The following is a 25,805-nucleotide window of genomic DNA, read 5'->3' as shown; positions in this document are numbered from 1 at the left end:
TTTTGGTTTCATATGACATTATCCCAATCTTCTTCTGGATCATCCAAATGCTCTCTAGCAAACTTCAGACGTGCCTGGACATGTACTGGCTTAAGCAGGGGGACACGTCTGGCACTGCAGGATTTGAGTCCCTGGCGGCGTAGTGTGTGACTGATGGTAGGCTTTGTTACTTTGGTCCCACCTCTGCAGGTCATTCACTAGGTCCCACCGTGTGGTTCTGGGATTTTTGCTCACCGTTCTTGTGATCATTTTGTCCCCACGGGGTGAGATCTTGCGTGGAGCCCCAGATCGAGGGAGATTATCAGTGGTCTTGTATGTCTTCCATTTCCTAATAATTGCTCCCACAGTTGATTTCTTCAAACCAAGCTGCTTACCTATTGCAGATTCAGTCTTCCCAGCCTGGTGAAGGTCTACAATTTTGTTTCTGGTGTCCTTTGACATATATATATATATTGGATAGATATATATATATATATATATAGATAGATAGATAGATAGATAGATAGATAGATAGATAGATTGGATAGGTGTATAATGTATTATTAAGCATTGTAGTGAAAGTTCTAAAGGATTGGCTTGGGAGTATGTTCTCAGGGTCTTTTTGGTATTCAGAAATACTCGCACAGTTTTTTTCTTAACGGACATGAATAATCCAGTCCAGACATAAAGTCCAGTTCAAGTCTTTACTGTGCACCGGGTTGTCTGCGTGCACTGGGTTGTGTCTAATCATGGAGGGTTTCCATTCATTCTCATGGTGATGTGGGAACAGAATAGAGCCTGTGCACTGAGACAAATAGAGAAACCCTTCCATGAGGCTAGATCAAGACAGGGAAACTACAAGTGGGACTACTTTGGAGAATAGGCTGCCTAGGAATGACTGGGCTGACTTGAACCTGTTTGTGGGAGTGTGTGGGCGTGGGGCAGGGTGGAGCAAAGGTGCTTGGCTACAGGTGGGTCTCTCTCTCTGTCTCTTTCCCTCTTTCATTCACTTAAATTCTCAGTTGAGATATCAATGTTAATGTTGGCCTTCACAATGGTAGCAGTATCTGTTCTCTGAACTTTTAAGAAAGGAAGTCATTTTTTAAGATACATATGGGCTGTATTGAAACATATCCTGATTTTAGAGTGAAGATTGTTGGCCTGTGTTTGACCCAAGGTCTTTCAATTAAGAATTTTGTGGCATTAATTGAAGTCTTGTAAAAACAAATCCTAATGCGGTCAAAAGAGGAGTGTGAAGTTGAATGCCCCATCCTTGGCAAAGGACTGTTTGATCCAAAAGCACAACTTTCACTGATGTTAAAAATGTGTCTTAACATTTCCCATCCAGTTCACATAGAGGATTTCCCATCCAGTTCACATAGAGGATTTCCCATCCAGTTCACATAGAGGATTTCCCATCCAGTTCACATAGAGGATTTTCCATCCAGTTCACATAGAGGATTTTCCATCCAGTTCACATAGAGGATTTCCCATCCAGTTCACATAGAGGATATTTGTGCTCTACCTCTCATCTCAAGTTTGTCCTGCAACCCAGGCTTTCATTTGGTTCAGAGAACTAGCTTAATAAGTAAACTTGCCTGAGACCTGAAGACACACATTTACGTGTCGAACACTTGTGGAGAAGTCTGTCAATAATAAAGCGCTGCTCTGCCTTCTTAACCACACTGTCAACAAGGCAGGTCCTACAGGCCCTGGTTTTGTCGCACCTGGACTACTGTTCAGTCGTGTGGTCAGGTGCCACAGAGGGACTTAGGAAAATTGCAGTTGGCTCAGAACAGGACAGCACAGCTGGCCCTTAAAAGTACACGGAGAGCGAACATTAATGACATGCATGTCAATCTCTTATGGTTCAAAGTATAATAGAGATTGACGTCTTCACTACTTGTTTTCGTAAGAAGTGTTGACAAACGTAATCAAATTCAATCAAATTGTATTGGTCCCATACACATGGTTAGCAGATAGTGAAATGCTTCTAGTTCCGACAGTGCAGTAATATTTAACACGTAATCTAACAAATTCACAACAACTACCTTATACACGTAAATGTAAAGGGATGAATGAGAATATGTACATATAAATATATGGATGAGCCATGGCCGTGTGGCATAGGCAAGATGCAGTAGATGGTATAGAGTACAGTATATACATATGAGAGGAGTAATGTAGGATATGTAGACATTATTAAAGTGCCGTTATTTAAAGTGACTAGTGAAACCTTTATTAAATCAATTTATTAAAGTGGCCAGAGATTTGAGTCAGCAGCCACTCAATGTTAGTGATGGCTGTTCAACAGTCTAATGGCCTTGAGATAGAAGGTTTTATCTTCTAAAAGCTTCTAACTTAACTGCCCTTCACTGACATGGATGTAGTCTATTTAAAAAATGTAAGATATATAGCAGACCTACCTCCTTATTTCTTAAATAGGAAGAAATAGGCTCCAACACAAAACCCTGTTGTTGTTAGTAAAGTCTAATAAAAAATTAGGCAGTTGGAATGAATTGTGCCTACTCGAATTTGCCTACATGAGCTTTCCATTTCTGATTGATTGGGCCGCGGCTGCTGCTTCAAGTTTCAGCACCACAATGTAAGTTACTCACATTTGGCTTATTGTGAGGTCAATAACTCTGATAAATGCATCATAAGCAAGAAACATATTGTTTTTATTCAAATCAATTATACGGGCGGCAGGGTAGCCTAGTGGTTAGAGCGTTGGACTAGTAACCGAAAGGTTGCAAGTTCGAATCCCCGAGCTGACAAGGTACAAATCTGTCATTCTGCCCCTGAACAGGCAGTTAACCCACTGTTCCTAGGCCGTCATTGAAAATAAGAATTTGTTCTTAACTGACTTGCCTAGTAAAATAAAGGTAAAATAAAAAATAAAAATAGTAGTAGCAAGTTATCAAAGTTGACCTCCGGTCCTCCTCCTCATCTTTCCTTCCTTCTCAAACTGAACAGAACATAGGCTATAGGCTAGTTCACACACAAGATATGACATTTAAAAAAAAATAATAATAATAATAATTCGACTCTCCTGAACTGCCTACACAGCACAGCGTTGGTTAGGCAGCTCAAACAAAAACAATCAACAAGAGCAGAGCACTGGATATTGCAGAGGTTGCAATATCCAGTGTGCAGTGTGCAATGCAGCCTAGTTTTATTAACACTATCCCAGTAGTGCAAAAGAGTCCATTTAAAAAAAAATATATCTTTGCTCTTTTCTTCTCCGCGCATGCACTTCTCGTAGACTGGACTAAATAGCGTATAGGCACTCTTGATATTTCATCCCTTAATTACCCATTCTGACACTCACTGTAACTCCTTGCTAAGAGTCTCAGTGAGCTCGCTGGCTGTGGGTGATTATGTGTACATTGTGCAATCATCAGCAAACAGTCATTTTAGCTTCTTGTAAGCCCAGTGGTAAATAATTTGTAAAAATAGAGAACAGAATAACTGCCCAAGGCAACTGTCCAACTGCACATCTGATGTTAGATATTATATATTAGTATTCCATTAAAGAATACTCTCTGAGTTCTATTGGATAAGTAACTTTCCAACCGTGTGATGGCAGGTGATATAAACATTTTCAATAACAAATGATGATCAATAATGTCAAAGACTGAAACCAAATAATACAGCTGCATCGATCATCTTATTTCCCATTTATTTGAGTTTTATCATCAGTCATCTGAGTCAGCGCAGTTCAAGTTGAGTGTACATAAAACGACAAGACCTGAGCATGTAAGCAAAGTATCTAAATCAAACTGGGCTACAAGGCAATAATATTAATGGGATGTCATATGGGTGAAACGTTTATCCCCTGCCCTGTCACCCTCCTTTGTTTGTTTCGCAGCCCCTTTCCATTTTTCCTTTTTTAGCACTGATTCTGCAGATAGCAGCTAGTTTGAGGACTTTTACTTGCTCAGAATATGTTGTTGTCTCAACTACTTTGATTGAATGCACTTTCCTGTAAGTTTCTCAAAGAGCTCCTGACAATGATTGAATTGTTTTGAGCTGGAAGTGGGAACATCTGTGCATATTGGGTGTTGCGACCTTCATTAATCTGATTCATGTTATTTATTTAATCCACTAACTATGTTTAATTGTTACCCAATTTTAAATTAATCATGTAACAATTAACTTATTATGAATTTGGGGCATCATGTTAAAGAGTTACCATCTCCCGAATTAAACTCTATAAGGTCTTTACCTATAACACCCATAAAACAGCCAACATATTAATCATAACCTCTTGTCATATCATAGTTCTGAACAGTCGTAACCTCATGCATCTGCAAAAACCCCAGCCTTACTCATGATTCAGTACTACACAAATTGGTTTATTTATTTACTAGCTAACTTAATAATAACACAGGATTAACACACACATGGTATAGATTATTGACTAGAAACTTATTCCGTTAGGGACCTGTTTCCATCGTATTAACACAATATGATGACTTGTTACAACAGAGGAGGGGGGGGGAGAAAGAGACACTTGTCATGGATACATTTGACAACTATTCTCACATTAATAATATACTTTGCACACGAACCGCCGCCCATTATGAAATGATGAATGTATTTATGTGTGAATGCCGTTTATCTCTGTCGGAACCAGGCCATCTTAGGAAGGATGTGGGTTGCCCTTTCAGCTGCACGCTTATAAGGCTCTGATTGTCCGAAATTGTCCGGACAAGTCTCTTCTATTGTTGTTCACTCTGGAAGATAGCCAGCCATGTCGACGGTTCCCATTGGTGATGATGGTGGGAGAATATGGTGATTTGAGACTCGTAGTAGGATGGGATGGTTTGAAGAGTCGTAGGATGGTCCCTCTTAGATTCACTTTTCTGTATCTGACTTAGGACAGCTAATTAGCCGTACCAGTGACTGTATGGGAAATGAGCTTCTCGCCTACACCTCGGGTCGATTATTCAGGGTTCAGGATTCCGACCACTTTACACGCACAGCTGCAACCTGGCAATGTTCTGGTCTGAAGATTGATATCTCTCCCAAGCCTTTATGCACTCTAGGCAAAAGGGGACGGTTCCGTCAGTCTGACACGCTCTCTGTCCTCACTCGGAGCGTGGTTACTTAACTTGCAGTCATATCCTTTGCACAGTATCTGTTATGACTCCTAAAATGATTAATATCTTAACAAGCACAGCGTATTGGATGGAAGCTTGACAGATAAAGTTACAAGTTACAGTATTTCATCTTTACAATTTTTTTAACATCACAAAATGAAAACCCATATGACATTAGTGTTCTATAGCTCCCCACTGACCTTTCCCCACATTGTTAAAAATATTGTTCCACTATTCACATTTTTGAACGTGTTACTTTCGTCAGGAAAAAGTCTGTCAACAAAGAGCATTCCTTGGGTTAAGTACTGGAAGGGGAAAGGAAGTCTCCTTCTCCTGTAATTTACAACAGGGTGTAAACTGTTGACCATCCAGAAGCCCCCTCCACCCTCTGTGGGAGAGAGAGAGAGACCTGGTTACTGTCATCCCACACCAGTCTGATCTGACCCATTCTTATCCTCACAGGACTGTCATGACATGGGTGTATATTTTATATTATTTGTATTGCCTGGCAGGTAGTCGTTACCTGAGCCTCCCTGCCACCTCTTGCATCCGAGGATAAGCAGCCAGAAGAACCACAGCCCTTGCACCTGACTTTCTGTTGTCCTCACCCCGACTATCTTAGCCACTGACTCAGTGGGCCAGTATTGTCAGACACAGATGAAAGCACATACCCTTACCAGGAGCAACACCAGATGCACTGGGAGCTCTACTAGATCCATGAGACAGATAGCGAGAGAGACCGAGAGAAAAAGAGGCAGAAAGACCGAGACGGAGACGGCGACACGGAGACGGCGACACGGAGACGGCGACACGGAGACGGCGAGACGGAGACGGCGAGACGGAGACACAGAGGGAGAGTGAGAGTGAGGGAAAGAGACACATAGAGAAACACTGAGCAAGTGAGACATGGAGAGAGAAAGAATGAGAAAGAGACAGATACTGGGACCCAAAGAGAGAGAGAGGGATGCACTCAAAGAAAGTGAGAGAGAAAGAAAGAAAAGGCGGAGCGAGAGACTGATGGAGACCAAGACTGATGGAGACCAAGACAGAGGGAGAGAGACAGGGGGAGAGAGACAGGGGGAGAGAGACAGAGGGAGAGAGACAGGGGGAGAGAGACAGAGGGAGAGAGACAGGGGGAGAGAGACAGGGGGAGAGAGACAGGGGGAGAGAGACAGGGGGAGAGAGACAGGGGGAGAGAGACAGGGGGAGACCGAGACAGGGGGAGACCGAGACAGGGGGAGACCGAGACACAGAAGAAAGACGCTGAAAGAGACAGAGACACACAGAGAGAAAGACAGTGAAAGAGACAGAGACACACAGAGAGAAAGACGCTGAAAGAGACAGAGACACACAGAGAGAAAGACACTGAAAGAGACAGAGAGAAAGACAGAGAGCAAGGGAGAGAAAGACAGAGAGAGATACAGAGAGCAAGGGAGAGAAAGACAGAGAGAGATACAGAGAGAGAGAGACACACAGAAAGACAGACAAAGAGTGAGGGAAAGAGAGACAGAGTGAGGAGAGAGGGAGACATGGTGAGAGATAAAGAGAGACCGGGACACAAAGAGAGAGAGGAAGAAAGAAACAAAAGACACAGGGAGAGAGAGAGACACAGTGGCAGAGAGAGAGACAGAGGGAGAGCACCCTTCATCACTGTCAAACGCTCCCTAAAACACTTCAGCGAACAGGCCTTTCTAATCGAACTGGCCCAGGTATCCTGGAAGGATATTGACCTCATCCCGCCAGTAGAGGATCCCCGGTCAACCCCCCCCCCCACACAGCAGCTCGCCCAAGCCTCTCCCATTTATCCTTCACCCAAATCCAGATTGCTGATGTTCTGAAAGAGCTGCAAAATCTGGACCACTACAAATCAGCCGGGATAGACAATATGGACCCTCTCTTTCTAAAATGATCTGCCAAAATTGTTGCAACCCCTATTATTAGCCTGTTCAACCTCTCTTTCATATCGTCTGAGATCCCCAAAGATTGGAAAGCTGCTGCGATCATCCCCCTCTTCAAAGGGGGTGACACTCTAGACCCAAACTGCTCAAGACCGATATCCATCCTGCCCTGCCTTTCTAAAGTCTTCAAAAGCCAAGTTGACAAACAGATCACTGAACATTTCGAATCCCACCGTACCTTCTCCTCTATGCAATCTGGTTTCTGAGCTGGTCACGGGTGCACCTCAGCCGCGCTCAAGGTCCTGAACAATATCATAACCGCCATCAATAAAAGACAATACTGTGCAGCCATCTTCATCGACCTGGCCAAGGCTTTTGACTCTCAATCACTGCATTCTTATCGGCAGGCTCAACATCCTTGGTTTCTCAAATGACTGCCTCGCCTGGTTCACCAACTACTTCTTAGATAGAGTTCAGTGTGTCAAATCGGAGGGCCTGTTTTCCGGACCTCTGGCAGTCTCTATGGGGGTGCCACAGGGTTAAATTCTTGGGTCGACTCTCTTCTCTGTCCATCAATGACGTCGATCTTGCTGCTGGTGATTCTCTGATCCACCTCTACGCATACGACACCATTCAGTATACTTCTGGCCCTTCTTTGACACTGTGTTAACTAACCTCCAGATGAGCTTCAATGCCATACAACTCTCCTTCCGTGGCCTCCAACTGCTCTTAAATGCAAGTAAAATAAAATGCATGCTCTTCAACCAATTGTTTCCCGCACTCGTCCGCCCCTCCAGCATCACCACTCTGGACGGTTCTGACTCAGAATATATGGACAACTACAAATACCTAGGTGTCTGGTTAGACTTTAAACTCTCCTTCCAGACTCACATTAAGCATCTCCAATCCAAAATGAAATCTATAATCAGCTTCCTATTTCGCAACAAAGCATCCTTCACTCATGCTGCCAAACATACCCTCGTAAAACTGAACATCCTACCGATTCTCAATTTTGGTGATGTAATTGACAAAATAGCCTCTGACACTCTACTCAACAATCTGGATGCAGTTTATCACAGTGCCATCCGTTTTGTCACCAAAGCCCCATACACTACCCACCACTGCGACCTGTGCTGCTATGGTGGCCAGTGAGCTGAGATAAGGCGGGGCTTTACCTAGCAGAGACTTGTAGATTACCTAGAGCCAGTCGGTTTGGCGACGAGTATACAGCGAGGGCCAGTTGCAAAAACCATTAAGCACTATGATGAAACTGGATCTCATGAAGACCGTCACAGGAAAGGAAGACCCTGAGTTACCTCTGCTGCAGAGGATAATTTCATTAGAGTTACCAGCCTCAGAAATTGCAGCCCAAATAAATGCTTCAGAGTTCAAGTAACAAACAGACACATGTTCAGAGAAGACTGCGTGAATCAGGCCTTCATGGTCGAATTGCTGAAAATAAACCTCTATTGAAGGACACCAATAAGAATATGAGACTTGCTTGGGCCTAAAAAACTTGAGCAATGGACATTATACAGGTGGAAATCCAAATTTGAGATTTGGTTCCAACCGCAGTGTCTTTGTGAGACGCAGAGTAGGTCAACGGATGATCTCTGCATGTGTGGTTCCCACTGTGAAGCATGGAGGAGGAAGTGTGGCTGTGCTTTGCTGGTGACAGTCTGTGATTGATTTAGAATTCAAGGCACACTTAAACAGCATGGCTACCACAGAATTCAATTTGTTTTTCAACCAGACAATGACTCAACACACCTCCAGGCTGTGTAATGGCTATTTGACCAAGAAGGAGAATGATGGAGTTCTGCATCAGATGACCTGGCGTCCACAATCACCCGACAAAAACCCAGTTAAGATGGATTGGGAAAAGTTGGACCGCAGAGTGAAGGAAAAGCAGCCAACACATGCTCAGCATATGTGGGAACTTCTTCAAGACTGTTGGAAAAACATTCCAGGTGACTAGCTGGTTGAGTGAATGCCAAGAGTGTGCAAAGCTGTCAACAAGGCAAAGGGTGGCTACTTTGAAGAATCTAGAATATGAAACATATTTAGATTTTTTTTAGCACTGTTTTGGTTACTACATGATTCCATATGTGTTATTTCATAGTTTTGATGTCTTTACTATTAAATAGTAAACCAAAAAAATAACCGCTTGAATGACTTGTTGTGTCCAATCTTTTTACTGGTAGACTGTTCAAAAAATAAAGGGAACACTTAAACAACACAATGTAACTCCAAGTCAATCACACTTCTGTGAAATCAAAGTGTCCACTTAGGAAGCAACACTGATTGACAATAAATTGCACATGCTGTTGTGCAAATGGAATAGACAACGGGTAGAAATTATAGGCAATTAGCAAGACGCCCCCAATAAAGGAGTGGTTCTGCAGGTGGTGACCACAGACCACTTCTCAGTTCCTATGCTTCCTGGCTGATGTTTTGGTCACTTTTGAATGCTGACGGTGCTTTCACTCTAGTGGTAGCATAAGACGGAGTCTACAACCCACACAAGTGGCTCAGGTAGTGCAGCTCATCCAGGATGGAACATCAATGTGAGCTGTGGCAAGAAGGTTTGCTGTGTCTGTCAGTGTAGTGTCCAGAGCATGAGGCGCTACCAGGAGACAGGCCAGTACATCAGGAGACGTGGCGGAGGCCGTAGGAGGGCAACAACCCAGCAGGAGGACCGCTACCTCCTCCTTTGTGCAAGGAGGAGAACTGCCAGAGCCCTGCAAAATGACCTCAAGCAGGTCACAAATGTGCATGTGTCTGCTCATATGGTCAGAAACAGACTCCATGAGGGTGGTATGAGGGCCCGACGTCCACAGGTGGGGGTTGTGCTTACAGCCCAACACCGTGCAGGATGTTTGGCATTTTACCAGAGAACACCAAGATTAGCAAATTCGCCACTGGTGCCCTGTGCTCTTCACAGATGAAAGCAGGTTCACACTGAGCACATGTGACAGAGTCTGGAGACGCTGTGGAGAACGTTCTGCTGCCTGCAACATCCTCCAGCATGACCGGTTTGGCGGTGGGTCAGTCATGGTGTGGGGTGGCATTTCTTTGGGGGGCCGCACAGCCCTTATGTGCTCGCCAGAGGTAGCCTGACTGCCATTAGGTACCGAGATGAGATCCTCAGACCCCTTGTGAGACCATATGCTGGTGTGGTTGGCCCTGGGTTCCTCCTAATGCAAGACAATACTAGACCTCATGTGGCTGGAGTGTGTCAGCAGTTCCTGCAAGAGGAAGGCATTGATGCTTTGGACTGGCCCGCCCGTTCCCCAGACCTGAATCCAATTGAGCACATCTGGGACATCATGTCTCGCTCCATCCACCAACGCCACATTGCACCACAGACTGTCCAGAAGTTGGCGGATGCTTTAGTCCAGGTCTGGGAGGAGATCCCTCAGGAGACCATCCGCCACCTCATCAGGAGCATGCCCAGGCATTGTAGGGAGGTCATACAGGCACGTGGAGGCCACACATACTGAGCCTCATTTTGACTTGTTTTAAGGACATTACATCAAAGTTGGATCAGCCTGTAGTGTGGTTTTCCACTTTAATTTTGAGTGTGACTCCAAATCCAGACCTCCATGGGTCGATAAATTTGATTTCCATTGATAATTTTTGCGTGATTTTTGTTGTCAGCACATTCAACTATGTAAAGAAAAAAGTATTTAATAAGAATATTTGTTATTTTAGTGTTCCCTTTATTTTTTTGAGCTGTGTATATAAAAATGTACTTATTCGTATTTGATTATTTCTCATTTTATTTAGAACCTTTGTGCAAATTATCAATTAAGCATGTAACAAAATATTAATGTATAAAATCGGAAATGTAAAAAGAAAACACTTAAACTATAGTTGCAAGCAAAATAAATATAGGCCTAAAATATATATATTTTGGGGGGCTTGCCTGTTTTGCATGTTATTTTGGCATTAAAACTTCTTAAGGCTGACATCCTGTTAACAGGATCGATATGACAACAGCCAGTGAAAGTGCAGGGCGCCAAATTCAAAACAACAGAAATATCATAATTAAAATTCCTCACACATACAAGTATCTTATACCATTTTAAAGGTAATATTGTTGTTAATCACACCCACCACAGTGTCCGATTTCAAATAGGCTTTACAGCGAAAGCACCACAAACGATTATGTTAGTTCAGAGCCAAGTCACAGAAATACACAGCCATTTTTCCAGCCAAAGAGTGTAGTCCCAAAAATCAGAAATAGAGAGAGGATGAATCACTAACCTTTGATCTTCATCAGATGACACTCATAGGACTTCATGTTACACAATACATGTATGTTCTGTTCGATAAAGTTCATATTTATTTTTTAAAATCTCAGTATCCATTGGCGCGTTATGTTCAGTAGTTCCAAAAACATCTAGTGATTTTGCAGAGAGCCACATCAATTTACAGAAATACTCATTATAAATGTTGATAAATACAAGTGTTATACATGGAAATATAGATAAACTTCTCCTTAATGCAACCGTTGTGTCAGATTTCAAAAAAGCTTTACTGAAAAAGCAAACCATGCAATAATCTGAGTACGGCGCTCAGAGACCCAACAAGCCAAAAAGATATCCGCCATATTGTGCAGTCAACATAAGTCAGAAATAACATTATAAATATTCACTTACCTTTGATGATCTTCATCAGAATGCACTCCCAGGAATCCCAATTCCACAATAAATGTTTGATTTGTTCGATAATGTCCATCATTTATGTCCAAATCGCTCCTTTTGTTTGCGCATTTGGTAAACAAATCAAAACTCACGAAGCGCGTTGACTAGGAGCAGACGAAAAGTCAAAATGTTCCGTTACAGTCCGTAGAAACATGTCAAATGAAGTATAGAATCAATCTTTAGGATGTTTTGAACATAAATCTTCAATAATGATCCAACCGGAGAATTCCTTTGTCTTCAGAAAAGCAATGGAACGGGAGCTACCTCTCATGTGAATGCACGTGACCAGCTCGTGGCTGCTGGCAGACCTCTGACTCATTCCCCTCTCATTCAGCCCCCCTTGACAGTAGAAGCCTCAAACAAGTTTCTAAAGACAGTTGACATCTATTGGAAGCCTTAGGAAGTGCAACATGACCAATATCCCACTGTGTCCTCAATACGGGCTGAGTTGAAAATCTACCAACATCAAGTTTCCCACTTCCTGGTTGGATTTTTTTCTCAGGTTTTTGCCTGCCATATGAGCTCTGTTATACTCACAGACATCAACAGTTTGCCCAGAGTGTTTTCTATCCAAATATACTAATAATATGCATATATTTGCAACTGGGACTGAGGATCAGGCAGTTTACTCTGGGCACATCTGGGCACCTTATTCATCCAAGCTACTCAATACTGCTCCCAGCCATAAGAAGTTTTAATACGTGTCACATTTCAATTTGCTTTTGGTACCGTGGGTCGGGTGTTCGCACCATCTCACGAAACCCCCGTTTCTCGACTGTGTAAATTGGAGCCATGTCTTTGCAGAGGACGGTTTTCTGGTCCGTGTCAGACTTCTCATACCCAAACCACGTCCATGCGACCGAAATAGCCCCTCTTTTAGGTACGAGCTCCGTGTCTCTGTGTCACGTTCACTCTCCTCCATGTTTGTTTGTGTTTCAAATTTCCTTCCACAAGGCACGTGTGGACGCAAAGCGTCATCCTATTAACAAAACATATTGTCGTAAAGAGTGTGATTTGCAACACAACAAAATAAACGATAGAGCATAATACCAATTTGTAAGTCGCTCTGGATAAGAGCGTCTGCTAAATGACTTAAATGTAAATGTAAATGATATGAAACGATAGACGTTTTTCTATCGTCACACGATATATATTTTCATATCGCCCAGCCCTACCTCAGCGTGGTTGACCACTATGATGACACACCAAATGTGTTTGATGGATGGCGGGAAAAGAGCAGGAATAGGCTTTTATAGGCTACAGTCCAAGCTATGTCTTCCAATGGTGCGACTGCTGTCAGCTACCAAAGATGATCCAACTTGAATAAACGCTTGGAGGTAAGGATGACAGCAGTGGTGTAGTCTACGGTGATATGGATATCACTTATTATTGATATCTACATAGCGCATTGATGTGAATCACACTGCTGCTCTCTCATTTAGCTATTTGTGCCTTACGGCTTGTGGTTGTTGTGGATGGCTGTTCACAAATCTAAATGTGTATTTGAACCCAATAATGGTTGAATTCAAGAAGTTTAAGCTGCCTACCAATCATTGTTTTTTAAACCAGTGGACAGCCAGTGAAAAACCCATAAAGTACAATTTAACGTCCATACATGGCCAACTATATCAACTTTAACATTGATTAATCCTGCAATAGATGGCGTTCAATTGGTAACATACATTTTTGTCTTTTAAAGCCTCTTTAGGGGAAAGTAATCTAAAAGCAACTGAATGTAATCAGATTACATTACTGAGTTTGGATAATCCAAAAGTTACATTACTGACTACAATTCTGGACAGGTAACTAGTAACTGTAAAGGATTACATTTAGAAAGTAACCTACCCAACCCTGGTAACCACTTCGTATTTGGACGCCCTCATTGCCCTATTATTAATAATAGAAACAGTCCTGACCAAATACTGAACAGTGCATCTCTGTCGAGCCTTAGGCCTGTACAGGGTTTGGTGGATTTGCTCATTTATAAACAACACTCTTCTAATGATTCAGCAACATTACACATTTGCTGTGGTGTAGTAACACAGGTTGACATTATGTCTACCCCCTCCTAGTAAAGAAAAAAACAAGTTTTATAGTCACATATATCGGAGGGGTGCAGTGAAATGTGTTGTTTGATAATGACTAATTATATTTTAATATACAGACACACACACCGAATGACCCTAATCTGATAATATATTATACTTTTGGTATCAACCCTGGTCCTTTATCCTCTGTCCATGATCCCCCCCCACTCCTAAATTCCCAGTTTCCCTCTGTCCCATCCATACTCCACTCTCTCCCTTTTGCTCGATTGTATCTTTGTTTATGCTTTCCATATTCCCAGATGTATTATTAATCCCTTATGCCTTTCTTCCTCCATCTCCCTCTTTCCTTTATCCATGTCCCTCCTCTTCCTTATGTTCTTCACTCTCATCTCTCTGTCTATGCTTCCACGCACTCTTTATGTCCTCTCGATAGTTTCCATTCCTACATCCCCTCCTTTCCCACCCGTTAATTCCTGACTTTCTTTCTCCCTCTATCCCCACAGTCCTCTTTTCTCCTCTCCGTTCCCAAAACTGTCCTCCTTCCCATCCCTCGTCTCTCCGCTGTCCCACTGAGGCCTATATCTCACTGCTGTCATAGTCTATTGTGCCATTGACAAAGAGCTGAGTCCACTCCAGTCCAGAGCCCATTCAGAAGGCTCAGCAGTGCGTGAAACAGGCTCTCCGTCCGTTCCCATACACCACAGAGACCAGCCATTGACACCAGAGATCTAGATGAAAGTCTAGCCTGACATGTCTAAAGATAATGGGTCTTGTTCCAAAGTTGTTTATAACCAGGTAGTATAAATGCCTAATCAGAAGAGTGGAATTAATTGTATTTTTCTCCAGTGCTCCTCCGGTGCTTAACGTTCACGGCAAGTATGCTTGTTGACATGCTAACTTTCACATTCAATTCCATTCACTAACTATGAAATCTCTTTCTCTCTTTCCCCCCTCTCTATTTTCTCGCTTTTTTTTCTTTCAGAGATGACCCTCCTGTCGACCCAGCCCAAGTGCCTGGAGTCAGCCCCGGTCTCTGCAGTTGTGGCCATCGAGGACCCCGAGCAGAGGATGCTGGAGAAAAGGTCAAAGGTCATAGAAGAGCTGCTGCAGACAGAGAAGGACTACATCAAGGACCTGCAGATGTGTGTCAAGGAGATTATCCAACCACTCCAACGCAAACAGGTACACACACTACTAGAACTAGTAGAAGAAGACAATTGACTACTTCAAAATGGACATGCCTCAATGGCGCTGCCTGTGCGTTCACAGTCACCATAATGGGACAGAATGCAACATTGCGTCCTCTATCATTCTTTATGGATTTTAATGGTCAGCTTCATAACAATAAATATTACACCCAAATGAAGAAGACATTTGCCACTATTATAGACATTATAAGCTTTACAGAGCTTATGTATTGCACATCTAACTTATACACACGCACCTACGCACACACTATTTTGTCATTCGAAAATGTTTACCCAACTGCCCAGAGACAACATATAAAAACAAATACATCTTGCAGAGTTGTTGATTCATGTGCATTGTCCATGTAAAAAAAAAAAAAGATTAAAAAAGTTCAGTAAATATTTCTGTACCTCTGCTCATCCTAAAGGTGCAGAACATTGACTATGACGGTCTCTTTGGCAACATCAACTCTGTGATCGACCTCTCGCGACGTCTCTTCAAGACCCTCCAGGACACTGACTCCATTGGTAATGCCAACCCTAGACTGTTTTTATTTGAAAACGTAATGACTTAATGATTAGAAAAACTTGAAAGATGTGCCTCCCACTAAGTCTGACTGAGACCCAACTCAAAGTCCTCTGGGCTGTTTTGGCACATCGATAATAATATGTGCTTTAACTGGTTCGTTGTTCCTCACTCAAACAGCCACATGTACAGCCACACACAGCCCCGAGCGCTGCTCCCTTCCATGACAACTGTTGTATTTTCAACAACAATGAGAGGTCTCAATCCCTCAGGGAAAAATAATATTTGAGAGAACCAATTAAAAACCTCTCAATTTCAAGGCGAATATTGCATCAACAAATGGACTCCTTTCCAGACCAGTGTGTCACAGCTCTCCCTCGCTGTGTACCTCGTGGGTCACGTCAGCCAGGCTTCCTCCCACTATGGCCATCACACACTTGACTTTGGGAGATGCGGTTTGGTGGGACATGGTAGACTTAAATAAATAATCTAGACAAACGTCCCAAACCAGTATTCCATTACTTTCTTTAAAGGATAAGTTCATCTTTTTTCAACCAAATCTCTATGTTTGATGTAAATGGCATGTTATAGAAGAGTCCAGACATGTTTTTGGTGATTTCACTTGGTTTTGAGAAACTTACCCAATTCCATTGTGTTGGACTCGAGCGATACTTCTCTGTGTAACCAACACATGCACACATGGTAAAGTATCACTCGAGTCCAACAAAATGGAATTTAACATTGCGGAAAAAGTTTTGAATTACACAATGTCATATGTAAAACATCTAAAGACCTGCATCACTATACTGAGAGTGTTGCCGTTTCTAAAACGACATATTTGGGTGTTATTGGAGCCTTTGTTCATGTTTTAGCCGTGCCCTGGTAGTGCAGAATGAGCATGAGGGACTATATTGCTGGTTGGGGTAAGTTTCTCAAAACCAACATGCTATTTACATAAAATATATATGCCATTTAGCAGACGCTTTTATCCAAAGCGACTTACAGTCATGTGTGCATACATTCTACGTATGGGTGGTCCCGGGAATTGAACCCACTACCCTGGCGTTACAAGCGCCATGCTCTACCAACTGAGCTACAGAAGGACCAAATCTAAAACATTTAGATTTGGTTGAAAAATATGAACTTTACCTTTAAGAATTGATAAATGAGGAAGAATAGAATGACAGTGGTATTGCTCTGTTGCATTTCCCAGGAAAAGTGTTCCTGGACTTTAAGGTAGAGCTCGAGGAGGTGTACAAGATCTACTGTCAGAACCACGATGACGCCATTTCTCTCCTGGAAATGTACGAGAAGGACGAGAGCATCCAGAGACACGTGCTGGAGTGCCTGGAGAAACTCAGGTGACTACACACAAACAGAGCAGATTTAAAGCCTGCGAGAGAGACCACAGTCCCGTCCAGAAGCCCATACCGCCATGGGCAAATCTGAAAGAATTGGATAAGTGTAAGCAATATGGCAAAATTTCCACCTGAAGGAAATTTAGAGGCACTACCACATTGCTTGAACCAATCTGACTATTTCAGATCTACATAGGTGTCTAAGGGGTAGAAGTTATTGTTTTTTGGGACAAGGCCAATAAGTGCTATCAGGTCAATTCCATTTTAATGCAATGCATTTGGCAGATAAATAGTCATTCAAATTAAGGTTTTAAAACCACAATTTTCAATTAGGAATATTTTATTTCATTTCATTGTAATTTCATTTAACTTCCTGATTTCACTGGAATGAATGACATTGACTCCAACCCTGCTCTCAACAATGTATAGTGCCTTTTTTTCTCCTCCTCTTTTTCAAAATGCTGGATGCCACCAGTATTCTGTTCCCTACATGTACCCAGTCATTTCACATAAATGTAGAAGAAGAAAAGGAGACGAGGAAGAAACTTCAGATTGTTGAGATATACCCCATGGTTGCGTCACAATGATCTTACATAACCTCGACCCATCCTTTCTTTGCTTTGGATTGAAACCTGTTTCTTAGTTTACCAGCAAAACCATGAATGAAAGGACACAAGGAAAGGGAGTTATATTCCAAAGAGAATTGGGACATACTAAAACAAAGCATTGTTTAATGAGACATTGTACTATTATTTACTATTGCATGTGAATTGATCGAGAAACCTTACTCACCCTTCTGCAATGAGCGGCGTGTTTGTGCGTGAGCCTGTCGACTTGTGACATCAACATCTAGAAAAAAAATCTACATTGACAAATGGATGCACCATGTTGTTGAAAATGGATTGTAATGGAAACCGTATTGTTGTCATAGAAATCTCACCTCATTGAGGTTGAGAGATGGAATACTTTGTACTGGGTTTTTAGACTTATGGAATAGTATAGCCTTGATCACATTCTCTTTGTACTGGGTTTTTTAGACTTATGGAATAGTATAGCCTGATCACATTCTCTTTGTACTGGGTTTTTAGACTTATGGAATAGTATAGCCTGATCACATTCTCTTTGTACTGGGTTTTTAGACTTATGGAATAGTATAGCCTGATCACATTCTCTTTGTACTGGGTTTTTAGACTTATGGAATAGTATAGCCTGATCACATTCTCTTTGTACTGGGTTTTTAGACTTATGGAATGGTATAGCCCGATCACATTCTCTTTGTACTGGGTTTTCAGACTTATGGAATGGTATAGCCTTGATCACATTCTCTTTGTACTGGGGTTTTAGACTTATGGAATAGTATAGCCTGATCACATTCTCTTTGTACTGGGTTTTCAGACTTATGGAATAGTATAGCCTGATCACATTCTCTTTGTACTGGGTTTTCAGACTTATGGAATAGTATAGCCTGATCACATTCTCTTTGTACTGGGTTTTTAGACTTATGGAATAGTATAGCCTGATCACATTCTCTTTGTACTGGGTTTTTAGACTTATGGAATAGTATAGCCTGATCACATTCTCTTTGTACTGGGTTTTTAGACTGATGGAATAGTATAGCCTGATCACATTCTCTTTGTACTGGGTTTTTAGACTGATGGAATAGTATAGCCTGATCACATTCTCCCCAATAGAAAACCTGTAGTTGCCTGACAACTCATCTTGAATTTAATTCCACTGTTCTATTGTCTGAAACTGCTGGTGTCAAAAAGAGGTCCGTTGTACAAAACAAATTAATCGGCGATTCAATTGTCTCGAACCAATCAGAGTATCAAAGCCAATGACGTGATTCATGAAGGACAGATCTGGCCCACCCATCGGTTTCTGGGAACAATTAGAATGGTCAAAATGTGTTGGCGTTCTACAACATTCTGCGTTCTATAGCATTCTGCTGGGGAGGAAAGCAAATCCAGACTCATTGTGGAGAAGAAATGCTAGTGGGCGTGGCGTTTGGTCAGAGCGATATGGATGACCTAGGCTATGAACAGAATATTAACAGCACTAGGTACGCAGCACAGTGCATTTTAGTGAGCTGTGGGGAAAGCAAGCGATAAATGTGGGCAGACGGGCAGGCTCCGCTCTGCTCTGGCTCCGCCTCCGATCATACTCATTGAACAAGCGACTCTTGCTTCCCCGTAACCAGTCACCAGCCTACTATTTAGCTATCCTTTGCCTGGTTAAGAAACACAACGCTGCTTTACAAAATTAAAAACAGTACTATTGAGTTGAATAGTAAAACAACAGTCTAGCTATATTGTGTCACTCCCACTTGAGTATAGTTTATATAGTCTCGTTCTACCCTCCCACTTTCACCCCTGCTTCCCAATTTCTGACAATTCGCCCCCTATAGTTTACACTCTGCAATAAAAACCTAATCAATTATCAGTGGGCGTTTTACAAAAAAAACTGCTGAATGCCTGTTACAATAATTGCAAATATAAGACTCTATCCAAATCGACAGGAGCAATAGCCAATTCCGTCTGGAGACCATTCATTCACTACTGAACTTAATATTATATAAAATATGTGTGTGAGCCTGTGTATGGATGACTTAGTATTGCATATTACAAGCAATGATGACCATTGGGAAATCTGAGGAAAATATTTGCATATCTTTAATGTAGCTATATTCTTGCCTCTATTGATTGAGCTCGGATTTGGTCATGGTAAAAGAAATCATTTGGCCTTATACCCCTAAGCACACTCACGCACAAACACTACATATGAGGAGCCCAATGCATGGGATGTCCTTTCTGTCCCAGTACATTGTAATCATGTGGATTTTGAAGAATGTGCCCTGCCTAGTTTCACCTCTCCAGTCTTGTTTCACCCAGTCTTTCAGCAGAGACTAGGGCTAACACTGTTTTGTTTATCCACTAGTGTGCTGGTGTGGGCTTTGTTTGAAGAAAGATACTATGATTCATTTAACAAGAAGGGCCTGGGCAACGGCGTTCTGTGTTGAACTTGGCTCAACTTTCTTCACAATTGCCTAGAATACATGTCGTAAGTAAGCTTGATGTACGAGTACACACCCTGAAAAGAGGGCCTTACCTAGGTCTGTGACCATATTACCGCCAAACCGGCAGTCATAAGTCATGACCGCAGTCAAATTCCATGTGACTGTTGAGTTATGTTAATCTCCTTTTATGCACTCTGGACATGCGTTGATAGTGCCTGACCATCAGGTCGCGAATGGCCTCGTACTCAGGGCTCTCTTGTCCCTCCATCAGGTCGTGAATGGCCTCGTACTCAGGGCTCTATTGTCCCTCCATCAGGTCGCGAATGGCCTCGTACTCAGGGCTCTCTTGTCCCTCCATCAGGTCGTGAATGGCCTCGTACTCAGGGCTCTCTTGTCCCTCCATCAGGTCGCGAATGGCCTCGTACTCAGGGCTCTATTGTCCCTCCATCAGGTCCTAATGGCCTCGTACTCCGGGCTCTATTGTCCCTCCATCAGGTCTAATTGCCTCGTACTCAGGGCTCCATTGTCCCTCCATCAGGTCATAATGGCCTGGTACTCAGGGCTCTATTGTCCCTCCATCAGGTCGCGAATGGCCTCGTACTCAGGGCTTTATTGTCCCTCTAACCATTCTGACATCAAAGCAAATGCAGTCAAACATCAAACACTTATCACCAAAACAGTATCTACATGTTTTCACCTCACTAACCACGTTTCTATCCCACCATTTAATGCGGATTAATTACCTGATGCATCAACAAAGTGACGACCGGGCTGATGGAAACATGAAATGCCGGGACCATTTTATACATTGTCCCGGCAGACAATCTTTCTATTCAACATGGTAGGATCTTTTTGTGTCTGTAACATTAATTATGTGAGAAATAGTGACGGAAAAGCCTTAATATTGATATAATAACCATCATATCGAAGTAAACTTGGAGTCACACAATGATATGCTGTGTGGTCCTCTCACTACGACTCAGAAAACCGTACAGTTTATTAGGCTACAAATTAAATAAGTTGTGTTGAACTTCACAGGTTGGTGAATGTGCAATGTGATGAGCTTGATGCTCCTTTCCAGTAAATATCAAGGGTCTTATTCTGGTGACATGATGATCAATGCTTGGCTGCCTTTTGACAAATACAAATCATATCGCTCTTTTGTCCATGATAATCTCATCGTGTAGGTAGCTTACCTGCACTGTATTTGCAAGCTGTTGGCTAGAGCGCATGTGCCAAGACCAGAGTGGGCACGTTTGCTATTATAACGCAACCGTTTTTTTGTGACAAAAACACCAATAAAGTTGAAAATGCAATGGAAACCCATTTAACTTGTATATTTAATTTGGTACATGGGAATTTAACAGTAAAAGTCATCACGCACAGGCTTTTATCCACAAAAAGTAAGTTTGATGGAAGCATCTCTGGAGAGAAAACGTGCATATTGTTTTATGCAAAAAAATATATATATCAGCATGAAAATCTATCGCAAATTAGATGGAAACATAGCTACTGTGATGATCCGTTTGAAGAAAGAAGTTCACGAATAGGTTGAAACTGAGTGGAAAACATGGTCGTTGTGGATGCTGATTCTAAGCCAAACACAACTAAATGGACAGCGCTTCAAAGGTGATGATTCATACGGCAACACATTTTACTTGACACCCAGTGGCATAACACATTATGGCACGGAAATGATTCCACAGGGACACTCAAAGTCCATCTTAAAGGAATGGTTCTTTATTTGTTAGCGCACTTGTTGGTTGGAAAGGTTCCGACCCACTCCGTGCACCATAGTACACACATCAATCAGGAGCTCTCCCTGGCCAGACCCAGCAGTTGTCTTGTATCCGGCTATACACAGACAAGTTATATTTGCATGATTTAGCATAATTCATTCATCATTACCGTTTTGTTTCATTCATGTGACCGACCATATGCTGTTTCGTAACATGTGACAGACCAATACCTCACGAGGCTTCTCTCTACGCTGAGACCTTGAAACTGAGCTCTCTCGTTCGTTCTCGAAACAAGGTCTGGGCGTACTGCCAAATTGCAGCTACTGATAGTGAAGATTTGTACAGTCAGCCACTTGCGTGAACACAAATTAGTTAGAAGAAAAGCACAAACATTAAAATTCCATAACATTAACCATGTCATGTCATAACAGTTTAAATAACTTGTCATAACCTGTTATAATATGGACATAACGCCTTTATGACACATATCTAGACCTGTTGATGACAACTACATAAGAGTGTCAAAACACACAAAACCTACCACATACGGTAAAACATTCCATTACACTATAGCCTACGTGTCAACAGTATGTTTTGAAATTGACCATATGAAATTATTATTGTTATTGCGCACACATTGATGTCAGACATGCACATGCCCAAATGCTATGTTGCTGATGACTGGGATGAATGCAGGATAAGTTTTAAGGAGCTCCCACTTTTTGATTGATGACTGATTTGTGGTTGTTATTTACAATTGACGGCCTATCCCGGCCAAACCGTAATGGCGCTGGGCCAATTGTGTGCGGCCCTATGGGGCTCCGAATCATGGCCGATTGTGGTACGGCCTGAAATTGAACCAGGGTCTGTAGTGACGCCTAGCACTGAGATGCAGTGCCTTAGACAGCTGTGCAACTCTGTGTACTACAACTTGTGCTACAACAACAGCCGTTGCTATAGCATTGGACAGTTTATTAACTCTAACTTGGATTCATGGATTTCTGCAGTTGAACTACGAACTTTTAAGCTCTTAAAATTAGCACTCCAGGGTGAAGTTTCCTCTATGTAAAGATCTAGGAACAGCTCTCCTTCCCCCAATCCTAACCTTAACCATTGGTGAAGGAAATGGAAAACTGACCCAAGATCAGCATGTAGGGGCAACTTTACCCTACACCCAAAGTTGGCACTACAGTATATGTTACAAGGGTATGCAAGGCTAGATTCGAAAAGTGTATCCTCTCATAATTGAGTGTAGCATCGAAATTGACATTGACATTTAATGTAGTGTATTTTGTTCAAGATTTAAGTGGATTTGACAAGCTGCAGGTTGTATGACCTCTGTACGGTTTACTGCTGTGTTTGTGTGATCCTCCCAAAGCCTGGAATGTAGCTGTGGTCTTTGAGATGAACAATACCAACTTTCCTATCACATCTTAGTGCTAATAAACTCTGAACTGCTAGACAATAGCGGTGACTCTCTGTTAGGGAAACACCTGATTACAGGACAGGAAGGTATAATGTCAAAGACCCAGGCTCTTTAGCCAAGCTTTATAATGTCTTCTGTATGTGTTCTTGTCTCACTCTCACTCTCCCCATCCCTCTGCTTCTCCCACCCTCTTCCCCATCCCAGGGCGGTGTATCGCGACTGGTAAGTCTCCCTAAAGAGTGTTGCTATGATATCTGCATGAGAAACCGCCGGACTGCATGACTGTGGCTCACTAACCCCGAAATCAGCTTTGTCTACATGTGTTTTCTCCTTTAATAGTTTTAATGCTGGTGTGTGTGTGCTGAACATGTTTATATTACTTAGATGCACTTGATTTAAAGTGCCTTCAGAAATTGTTCATACCCCTTGGTACAGCCTGAAATCAAAATGGAATGAATATAGATTTTTCCTCACCCATCTACACACAATACCCTATAATGAAAGTCAAAACATGTTTTTAGAATTGTTTTCAAATTTAGAGAAAATTAAATACAGATATATAGAGGGGAGAACAAGTATTTGATACACTGCCGATTTTGCAGGTTTTACTACTTACAAAGCATTTAGAGGTCTGTAATTTTTATCATAGGTACACTTCAACTGTGAGAGATGGAATCTAAAACAAAAATCCAGAAAATTACATTGTATGATTTTTAAGTAATTAATTTGCATTTTATTGCATGACATAAGTATTTGATACATCAGAAAAGCAGAACTTAATATTTGGTACAGAAACCTTTGTTTGCAATTACAGAGATCATATGTTTCCTATAGTTCTTGACCAGGTTTGCACACACTGCAGCAGGGATCTTGGCCCACTCCTCCATACAGACCTTCTCCAGATCCTTCATGTTTCAGGGCTGTCGCTGGGCAATACGGACTTTCAGCTCCCTCCAAAGATTTTCTATTGGTTTCAGGTCTGGAGACTGGCTAGGCCACTCCAGGACCTTGAGATGCTTCTTACGGAGCCACTCCTTAGTTGCCTTGGCTGTGTGTTTCAGATCGTTGTCATGCTGGAAGACTAGGCCACGACTCATCTTCAATGCTCTTACTGAAGGAAGGAGGTTGTTGGCCAAGATCTCGCGATACATGGCTCCATCCATCCTCCCCTCAATACGGTGCAGTCGTCCTGTACCCTTTGCAGAAAAGCATCCCCAAAGAATGATGTTTCCACCTCCATGCTTCACGGTTGGGATGGTGTTCTTGGGGTTGTACTCATCCTTCTTCTTCCTCCAAACACGGCGAGTGGAGTTTAGACCAAAAAGCTATATTTTTGTCTCATCAGACCACATGACCTTCTCCCATTCCTCCTCTGGATCATCCAGATGGGCATTGGCAAACTTCAGATGGGCCTGGACATGCGCTGTCTTGAGCAGGGGGACCTTGTGTGCGCTGCAGGATTTTAATCCATGACTGCGTAGTGTGTTACTAATGGTTTTCTTTGAGACTGTGGTTCCAGCTCTCTCTAGGTCATTGACCAGGTCCTGCCGTGTAGTTCTGGGCTGATCCCTCACCTTCCTCATGATCATTGATGCTCCACGAGGTGAGATCTTGCATGGAGCCCCAGACCGAAGGTGATTGACCATCATCTTGAACTTCTTCCATTTTCTAATAATTGCGCCAACAGTTGTTGCCTTCTCACCAAGCTGCTTGCCTATTGTCCTGTAGCCCATCCCAGCCTAGTGCAGGTCTACAATTGTATCCCTGATGTCCTTACACAGCTCTCTGGTCTTAGCCATTGTGGAGAGGTTGGAATCTGTTTGATTGAGTGTGTGGGCAGGTGTCTTTTATACAAGTAACGAGTTCAAACCGGGGCAGTTAATAGAGGTAATGAGTGGAGAACATGAGGGGTTCTTAAAGAAAAACGAACAGGTCTTTGAGAGACGGAATTCATACTGGTTGGTAGGTGATGAAATACTTATGTCATGTAATAAAATGCAAATTAATTACTTACAAATCATACAATGTGATTTTCTGGATTTTTGTTTTAGATTCTGTCTCTCACAGTTGAAGTGTACCTATGATAAAAAATTACAGACCTCTACATGCTTTGTAAGTAGGAAAAGCTGCAAAATCTGCAGTGCATCAAATACTTGTTCCTCCCCACTGTATAATTTACAAAAGTATTCACACCCCTGAGTCAATACTTTGTAGATGCACCTTTGGTGGAGATTACATCTTTGAGTCATCTTGGGTATGTCTGGAGCAGCTTTGCACATTTGGATTTGGGGATTTTCTCCCATTCTTCTTTGCTTTGGTTGTATGCTTGGGGTTATTGTCCAGTTGGAACGTAAATCTTCGCCCCCAGTCTAAGGTCGTTTGCACTCTGAAGCAGATTATTATCTGTCACCACCATGCTTCACGATAGGGATTGTGTTCGCAGGTTAATGGGCTGTGCCTGGTTTTCTCCAGACATAGCGCTTTGCATTCCGGCCAAAGAGTACATTTTTTGTCTCAACAGAACACAGAATCTTGTATCCTTCTGGCAGGTTCTCCCATTTCTACCAAGGAACTCTGTAGTTCGGTCAGTGGTCATTGTGTTCTTGGTTACCTCCCTGACCAAGTTCCTTCTTGCCCAGTTGCTCAGTTTGGTTGGATGCTAGGCAGAGTCTGGGTAGTTCCGTATTTTTAAGCCTAACCTTGACCATGTGGCGTTCACCCTTAACAGTGAAATTCAACCTAGAGCCTATGTGGGTTAATATTGCCTTATGAACCTGTCTTCGATTACAATCCATCAGGCCACTATGAGGTCTA

The 25,805-nt window shown here is 42.3% G+C and overlaps 1 protein-coding gene across 3 annotated transcripts in view; it reads left to right on the top strand.

The window, feature by feature from the left end:
* Positions 1-25,805, top strand: part of dnmbp (dynamin binding protein) — a 117,945-nt gene that overhangs the window by 83,094 nt on the left and 9,046 nt on the right. For 2 of the 3 annotated variants that reach the window (XM_035734845.2, XM_035734847.2), the window contains 4 exons: positions 14,722-14,921; positions 15,355-15,454; positions 16,666-16,813; positions 23,196-23,213. In XM_035734845.2, the coding sequence (XP_035590738.2) occupies positions 14,722-14,921; positions 15,355-15,454; positions 16,666-16,813; positions 23,196-23,213 (466 nt within the window). The remainder of the gene's footprint in view (positions 1-14,721; positions 14,922-15,354; positions 15,455-16,665; positions 16,814-23,195; positions 23,214-25,805) is intronic. The other variant, XM_035734846.2, reaches the window with a different exon arrangement.

The sequence above is a fragment of the Oncorhynchus keta genome, chromosome 24 (genome assembly GCF_023373465.1).
Source record: "Oncorhynchus keta strain PuntledgeMale-10-30-2019 chromosome 24, Oket_V2, whole genome shotgun sequence".
Lineage (NCBI taxonomy): Eukaryota > Metazoa > Chordata > Actinopteri > Salmoniformes > Salmonidae > Oncorhynchus > Oncorhynchus keta.
Note: the sequence above shows the minus strand (reverse complement) of the source record. Positions and strands in the feature narration are given on the sequence as shown.